The sequence below is a fragment of the Oncorhynchus masou genome, chromosome 24 (assembly GCF_036934945.1).
Source record: "Oncorhynchus masou masou isolate Uvic2021 chromosome 24, UVic_Omas_1.1, whole genome shotgun sequence".
Taxonomy (NCBI): domain Eukaryota; kingdom Metazoa; phylum Chordata; class Actinopteri; order Salmoniformes; family Salmonidae; genus Oncorhynchus; species Oncorhynchus masou.
This window is the reverse complement of record NC_088235.1, coordinates 75,775,450-75,784,454: the sequence shown is the minus strand read 5'-3', so window position 1 is coordinate 75,784,454 and position 9,005 is coordinate 75,775,450. Positions and strand designations below refer to the sequence as shown.

The 9,005-nt window shown below is 41.6% G+C and overlaps 1 protein-coding gene across 1 annotated transcript; it reads left to right on the top strand.

The window, feature by feature from the left end:
• The first annotated feature begins 3,704 nt into the window (after window positions 1-3,704).
• LOC135512659 (prostaglandin E2 receptor EP4 subtype-like) lies at window positions 3,705-7,531 on the top strand. Its single transcript, XM_064934907.1, has 2 exons — window positions 3,705-4,816; window positions 4,908-7,531. Exons 1-2 carry the CDS (start codon window positions 4,031-4,033, stop codon window positions 5,103-5,105), a joined length of 984 nt encoding a protein of 327 aa, XP_064790979.1. The 5' UTR covers window positions 3,705-4,030; the 3' UTR covers window positions 5,106-7,531.
• The last annotated feature ends 1,474 nt before the right edge of the window (window positions 7,532-9,005 follow it).

Genomic DNA, 9,005 nt, shown 5'->3' with positions numbered 1-9,005 from the left:
CGAATCTCCCATTCCTCTCTCTGCCTTCCTGAAGACAAATAATGTATAGAAAATGCTTCAGTCTGGTTTTAGACCCCATCATAGCACTGAGATTGCATTCGGGAAGGTGGTAAATTACCTTTTAATGGTGTCAGACCAAGGTTCTCCATCTGTCATTGTGCTCCTAGACCCTTGTGCTGATTTTGACACCATCGATCACCACATTCTTTTGGAGAGATTAGAAACCCTAATTGGTCTACACGGACAAGTTCTTGCCTGGTTTCAATCTTATCTGTCGGAAAGATATGTTTGTTTCTGTGGATGGTTAGTCCTCTGACAAATAAATTGTACATTTCAGCGTTCCTCAAGGTTCCATTTTAGGACCACTATTGTTTTCACTATATATTCTACCTCTTGGTGATGTCATTCGGAAATACAATGTCAACTTTCACTGCTATGCGGACGACACACAGCTGTACATTTCGATGAAACATGGTGAAGCCCCAAAATTGCCTACCCTGGAAGCCTGTGTTTCAGACATAAAGAAGTGGATGGGGGCAAATGTTTCACTTTTAAACTCGCTCAAAACAGAGTTGCCCCAAGATACAAAGAGATCTGGGGTTGGATCTGACAATTCATCTTGATGGTTGTACAGTCGTCTCAAATAAAACTGTGAAGGACCTCGGCGTTACTCTGGAACATGATCTCTCTTTTGACGAACATATTAAGAATATTTAAAGGACAGCTTTATTCCATCTTCGTAACATTACAAAAATCTAAAACTTTTTGCCCAAAAATTATGCAGAAAGGCTAATCCATGCTTTTGTCACTTCTAGATTAAACTACTATAATGCTCTACTCTCCGGCTACCCAGATAATGCACTAAATAAGCTTCAGTTAGTGCTAAACACAGATGCTAGAATCCTGACTAGAATTAAAACAAAGTATCATATTACTCCAGTGCTAGCCACTCTACATTGGCTTCCTGTTAAGGTTAGGGCTGATTTCAAGGTTTTACTGCTAACCTACAAAGCATTGCATGGGCTTGCTCCTACCGGTCTCTCCGATTTGGTCTTTCCGTACATACCTACACGTACACTACGGTCACAAGACGCAGGCCTCCTTATTATCCTTTAGAATTTCTATAGCAAACAGCTGGAGGCATGGCTTTCTCCTATAGAGCTCTATTTTTATGGAATGGTCTGCCTATCCATGTGAGAGACGCAGACTCGGTCTCAACCTTTAAGTCTTTACTGAAGAATCATCTCTTCAGTAGGTCCTATGATTGAGTGTAGTCCTGCCCAGAGGTGCAAAAGTGAATGGCAAAGCACTGGAACAACAAACTGCTGTTGCTGTCTCTGCCTGGCCGGCTCCCCTCTGTCCACTGGGATTGAGTGGGCTGAGTCACAGATTTTCCTGTCCAGTTTTGCGCCCCCTCGGGCTTGTGCGGTGGAGGAGATCTATACTAAGCCTTGCCTCAGGGTAGTATGTTGGTGGTCTGTTGATATCCCTCTAGTGGTGTGGGGGCTGTGCTTTGGTAAAATGGGTGGGGTTATATCCTGCCTGGTTGGCCCTGTCCGGGGGTATCGTTGGACGGGGTCACAGTGTCCCGCGACCCACCCCTGTCTCAGTCTCCAATATCTATGCTGCAATAGTCTATCTGCCAGGGGGCTAGGGTCAGTCTGTTATATCTGGTGTAATTCTCCTGTCTTATCTGGTGTCCTGTGTGAATTTAAGTTTGGCCCCTCTAATTCTGTCTTTCTCCCTTGCTCCCTCCCCTCCCTGAGGACCTGGCCTTATGACTCCTGGCTGTGCCCAGACCACCCGGTCATGTTGCTGCTCCAGTTTCGACAGTTCTGCCTGCGGCTAGAACATTACCAAAATGTAAATTAATTGTCACCATGTTTGAACTTTTAGGAAACACTCTATTAAAGTAATGAAATACCAAGTCCAGGTACAAAAGGCACAGAAGAAATGTATTTGTTTCTGGCCATTTTGAGCCTGTAATCGATCCCAAAAATGCTGATGCTCCAGATACTCAACTAGTCTAAACAAGGACAGTTTTATTGCTTCTTTAATTAGCACAACAGTTTTCAGCTGTGCTAACATAATTTCAAAAGGGTTTTCTAATGATTGATTAGCCTTTTAAAATGATAAACTTGGATTAGCTAATACAACGTGCCATTGGAACACAGGAGTGATGGTTGCTGATAATGGGCCTCTGTACACCTATGTAGATATTCCATAAACAATCTGCAGTTTCCAGTTATAATAGTAATTTACAACATTAACAATGTCTACACTGTATTTTGGATCCATTTGATGTTATTTTAATGGTTAAAAAATGCGATTTTCTTTCAAAAACAAGGACACCAAACTTTTGAACGGAAGTGTACATATTACCTCAATTACCGGTATAGCCTCGATATTGTTATTTTATTGTGTTACTTTAAAAAAAAAGATGTAATTTTGTATTTTTGTGCAAATGTTTTCTTACTAAAAAACAACAACTCTGCATTGTTGCTTAAGGGCTAGTAAGTAAGCATTTCACGGTAAGGTCTACCTACACCTGTTGTATTCGGCACGTGACAAATAAAATTGGATTTGATGCCAAGAAAATAATAATGTTTGTTCCAAAGCCAAGAAACTAACCTGCACAATTCCTAGAAAGTGGTGGGAAGGTTGTATGCAAAATAACTATAGAACAACCACGCTTTCACCAAGCTCTAAGAAACTGATGGTTCTCAGAACGTTATGTGTTAGCTGGGTATTTTAGGCGAAAATCATATTTTAATGAGTCACAGCTGAAGCATTCATCACATTATGTTTCTGTCATACAATTATTTTTTTCCAGTTAAAGGAGAAAGTGTTCTGAGGTGAATTTGAAAATGTTTGGGCTGTTTATAAAATCTACTGGGTGCATAGATCAGGTGTGTAGGAGCCACACGATTTGACCCACAGTGTGGTTCCCAGCTTTTTAATACTTGAGTGAGCAATATACAAAAGGCCAACTTGAGTGCTATGGCTAGGCCTGCCACTTTCGTGTATTACTGATATAAACTGTATATAAGAGGAGGCCAGTTGTGTGCCAGTGAAGTCATCCCTCTCAGAGGTGTTGTATTATTTTTTTTAACAAGTGTTTGAGACATTCACCCTTGGTCATGGGGCCCCATCTAAACACATAATTAGTCATCCAATAATGGAGAAGTGGCATGGGAGAGAGACGGCACAAAGTGCACTGGCATCGTTCACGTTGTCTCCTTCCATCCTAGATGTCACTTCACTACCATTTACAGTCATATTTGGTTGAAGTGCACAGCTGAGACTCAGGCTTTGTTTAAACTGTGTTCATGTTACTGGGCAGCTACCATGACAAAGCTAAGTGACGAGTCTTACCACTGACTTTGTGAGTTTTTAGTTTTTTTTGGATAGTTAGTTATTCATTTAACTTCAAGGTATTTACACAATTTGGAAGTTGCGACATTTGAATGGATACAACCACGAGAACAACTCATTTCAATAAATGATTTATGAGATAAATTAAATCACAAATAAATCACATCATTTGTGAGAAAAAAAATCAACAGGCTCATGATGCTGGCTGGGGGGAAGCCTAAATGTTTTTCTCGAGAACTTAGTTAATACTGACCCAGAGGGGCACCGGAAATTGCGCAGGTTTTTGGGGAGTCCAGTGACAACTGTTAGTGATGATGGGACATAAAAAGTATAGTGTTCTTTCTTACCACCCATCTACAGTCTGGGTTTTGCTGATGAGACGTTGACATCAACACAGACACCCCGCTGGGTATATGACCAGCTTGCTGTGAGTCGAGAGAGCATTTTCATGTTTTTCCATCCACTGGACATTTGGCGAGGTTGAGGACATTTTAGGCTATTGGACAACAGCAAACATGAAACGTGGAATTTACAAGACAAAAATCTGTCGCAGTATCTGCTTGGATTTGAATGGATTTATGAAGTAGCCTAAATAACGGCTATCTAAAAAAGAACAAATCGCGTGCATTTGATAGCCTACTTCTGGATTGGAAACATGAACGATACACGTAATTCATCTACACATACGTTGCCTGACAAGACTACTGAAGCGATGGCTGTACCCGTATTAATGTTTGCAGTTGGTGTCATTGGAAATATAATAGCAATAGCCGCTCTTTCTGGATCTAAGCAGGAGCGCAAATCCTCCGCGTTCTTCGCCCTAGTTTGTGGTTTGGCTGTGACGGATCTGCTTGGGACTTGTTTGGCCAGCCCAATCACTATAGCAACTTACCTCAATGAAAATGTGTTATATGATAATACTAACCTTTGTGAATTCCATTCCTTTTTGTTGCTGTTCTTCGGAGTGGCTGGGCTAAGTATTATATGCGCAATGTCTGCTGAGCGCTACCTCGCGATATGCTGCCCTTACACTTACCAAAGATGGGGAATTGACCAACATTTTGCACGCAAGTGCTTGTTTTGCATTTATCTCAGCAACATTGCATTTTGTTGTCTCCCAGTGATGGGTATGGCTGGAAGCATTTGTCAGCCCTCCAAAACGTGGTGTTTCATCAACTGGAGGGCTGATAAGACTCTGCCTGCAACATATTCGTTTTTATATGCCAGTGTGAGTTTTTTACTGATACTGATGACGATAGTACTCAACTTTGCAGTTTGTGGCAATCTGTTGATAATGCGTCGCAGGAAAATCCAAAGTCCAGTTACAAGAGGGAGCGCACGGGCGCGCTGGAAAGCGCTTTCCTCCGGCGTGGAAGCGCAAATGATGACGGTGCTCATGGTGACCTCCGTGGTAGTTTTAGGTTGCTCAGCGCCGCTGGTGGTAAGAAACGTTTTGTCTTAATATTATGCTTTCATGTAGGTTACCGAAGAGAGAAGCAGTACACCTAACATCTCTTTTTATTCTGCTGTAGGTACGCGTATTTTCTAACCAGATAACATGGACCGAGAATTCCCATGCAGATTTGATGGCTATTCGGATCGCCTCGGTCAACGCCATCCTTGACCCTTGGATCTACATCCTCCTGAGAAGGACTTTGTTCCGTAAGATTCAGAGATTCTCTAAAGCGTTTACATTGGTCGCAAAGGCAAAGCACCCATGTTGCCAGTAAAATCATCACAAAGGACATTCCACTACCAAGGAGACATTACAAACACCCATGTATTCACACCTCTGTGAAGCGCCATGCATAAAAAACATAATTCACCTGCCCGCCACAGTCGCCTAGTGCGCTCACATCACCCAGGGGGGACAAAGTTTGCCATTTCTCCCCACAAGTTGTCCGATATCCAGTCTCACAATGTGTTGTGTCGATATAATTGATGATGGGTGGCAATTCACCTGTTTTAAATATATAACTTTCAAAAACAGTAGATTAATTAAACAAATTAACCATGTAACAGTTCAGTTATAGATAGTACTATGGGCTCAAGCATTTGGCTCAATCACAGCTATGTATACGTTTTACACAAACAATAAATATGACATTGTGAAGTTGAAGAGATCCGTTGTATAAACACCAGGTGTGTTTAGTGCTGCTAACCAATTCAGACTTTTTAAATTCATTGGTAATATCAATGAGCAAAGAGTGGGTCTACGGAATGATTAGGTTTTGAGTCTGTTTAGTGTTGGCCTGAGATGACCCCTTGTTTTTCCCCATTGTGGCCACAGAGAGGTTGTTCATTACTTGGTTAAAGGTCCAATGCAGCCGTTTTTATCACAATACCAAATAATTTCCAGACAACAATTAAGTACCTTACTGTGATTGTTTTGAATTAAAATGGTCAAAAAATAACAAAAATAACTTCTTAGCAAAGAGCAATTCTTCAAGCAAGAATTATGCTAGGACTCTCTGGGATTGGTCTAACCGGGGAGGCTCAAATGGAAAACGAGCTATTGGCAGAAAGGTTTTGAACTCTCTTTCTTATTGGTCTATTTGGTGATGTCACCAGGCAGACCAAAATTGCATCCCACCCAAACAGGCAGAAATTTCAGGTGGCCTTTTCAAACAGCTCTTAAACTAAAAGGGCATTAAACATAATTTTCACAATTTTACAGTTTTATTCCAACCTTATAGTGTGGAAATATATATAAAACACAAAAAAATCAAGTTTTTGTTTACACTGAGCCTCTAACCAAGACCCTTGTTGATAGAGTCACTGTGTCATCACCCTTAGAGGTGTTGTCAGAAAGCGGATGTTGCAAGATCAGGGATACTTCTCTTTCCCCTGAAAAACGGAAGTGGGGACTTCACTTAAATATGGTTTTTACCAGAGGTGGCGCCACCCCTTCACAACGAATCACGCCAATACTTTTCTTTTCTTGAAACTTGCATAAAGTAGAGCAGAGCTCAACTTTTTCTACCGCTCTGCTAGCAGGGTTCTCGCTGCTCACCTTCACACAATCTCCCTCACATTTCTCTGTGTTCCCTCATTGAAAATGAAAAGGGGGAAAAACTTCTCCTGCCGAATTTGCTGTTGGTGAAAACCCACTGTCAGGCGTCATTCTATCCCTGTTATGTTAGGTTACTGTGCCATAGACATTTGAGGGGCTAATGGATCAAGCTCAAAGGCAGTTAATGCACAAGATGTAGTTTAATCTCCCGGATCTACTCTGTGCCCTGAAGGGGCAACAAACGCAAAGTAACAGACATTTCACATCAGACACTTTGATGTCTCTTCTGCAGAGTTGTAAACAACCTCAGAGTTACAGGATGTGTCCAAGTGTTTTTCTCAAAAACTTTGGACTGAATTCTAAACACTGTCCAGCAACTATACTTGCGACTGCAGTTACTCTCAAAAAACAGGCGTTGAACTTCGTCATAGAGGTCATGGGAGAGAGACTCCCCAGGGAGATGATTAGTTCCCCTAGGTTGTGTTCCTATTTTCTACCCTTCACCCAGAAGTGTGCACTTGTTCACTTCCACTCATGCATTTAAAAGTATTGGATTGGTGAAAGCGGCTGGAGGGACTTTCCACCTGTTCCTTTTAAAGGAATGTACTGGCACAAATCAACGTTTATTGGTCACGTACATACACAGTTTAGCAGATGTTATAGCAGTTGCAGTGAAATGCTTATGTTTCTAGCTCCTAACATGCAGTAAAATGTCAAACAAGTATCCAAATAATTAAAATATTCGTAAAAAAGTACAGCAAAAAAAAATGTTGCTAAGAATCAATTAAAAACCCAAATAGCACTGTAACAGTAATCAAAATGCAATCTATACGTATGTACCATAGACATTAAAATCAGGTTTGTACACCAGCAGAATTTACACAATATATACTAAGAATGATATATACATCAGTATATATATATATTAGAGTGAGCTATGTCAAGAATCCAGTATATAAATAAATATGCAGTGTGTATAAACAGTGTAACCAAATACAAAGTACAGTAGTAAAAGTATTAGAATGAGCTATGCCGGATATACAGTATTTAAATACTCTTGTGTGAAACAGGTAGTGTCCAATGTTTCAATGTCTCTATGACATGGGACAGCAGCGTTAGGTGTGTGTGTGTGAGAGAGAGTGTGTGTGATAGCTTGTGTGAGTGAGCATTACCTGGTTGGCGGTTAGTGATGGCTGTTCAACAATCCGATGGCCTGGAAATAGAAGCAGTTTTTTGTCTCTCGGTCTTGGCACTGATGCACCTGTACTGATTCCGTCTGCTAGACGGTTGCCGAGTAAACAGTCCATGGCTCAGGTGACTGAGGTCCTTAATGATCTTCTTGGCCTTCCTTTGACTCCGAGTGCTGTAAATGTCCTGGAGTGCAGGCGGCGTACCACCGGTGAAGCGTTGGGCTGACTGCAACACCCTCTGGAGAGCTATGTGGTTGAGGGCGGTGCAGTTGCCAGACCAGGCAGTGATGTAGCCCAACAGAATGTTCTCAGTGGTGCATCTGTAGAAGTTCCCTCTATAATCTCATCAGCCGCCTGAGGTTGTAGAGGCGCTGTTGCGCCTTCTTCACCAAGGTGTTGGTGTGGTGAGACCATTTCAGGTCGGCTACCCTCACCACCAGTGGTCGGCCAGTCAGTCACACAGGGAGGAGATTAGCCCTAAGGCACTGAGCTTAGTGACGAGCTTGGTGTTAAAAGCTGAGTTATAGTTGATGAACAGCATTCTCACATAGGTATTCCTCTTGTTCAGGCGGGACAGCAGGATGTGCAGTGCAACAGCGACTGTGTCGTTTGTGGATCTATATGCATATTGTAATGGTTCAAGGGTGTCGGGTATGGTGAAGGGGATATGGTCATTGACTAGCCTCTCAAAGCACTTCATGATGACAGATATTAATTTAGTTCAGTGTGCTTCGGTACAGGAACAATGGTGGCCATCTAGAAGCAAGTTGGATGAGAGGTTGAAAATGTTCGTAAACACTCCAGCCAGCTGGTCTGCGCATGCTCAGAGAACGCGGCTTGGGATGCCATCTGGGCTGGTAGCCTTGCGAGGGTTAACATGTTTGAAGGTCCTACTCACGTTGACGACAGAGATTGGGAGCCCAGTCTTCGTGAGCAGCGGGGGACCATGTCATCGACTCTTGTGTTGGTTTCCTCAAAGCAGCCGAAAAGTGTGTATACTTTGTGAGAAGGTTAGAGTGGAACAGCCCATACGAAAAGTAATATATGACAATACTTAATCTAATCAAGATATGTTTATTTTTCAATTTTTTTTGTATTTTTTTTATAAATGTTGTAGATCGTTGACAAAAAAAATGACAATTAAATCCATTTTAATCCCACTTTGTAACACGATAAAATGTGGAAAAAGTCAAGGGGTGTGAATACTTTCTGAAGACACTGTATATGTCCCTTATGTCACAATACCTGTATTATTTCAGTGATACTTGCAGTCATAGTACTTGTAGCCATGGTAATAAAACATTAGAACAAAAACAAAACAATAAAAACTTAATTTCATCCTATTCATTAAATGTTTTTCTCTCATCACTTCTTAATTCAGCCATTTTACTATTGTAAGCCGTTCCCACTTGTCCCTTTGTTACACC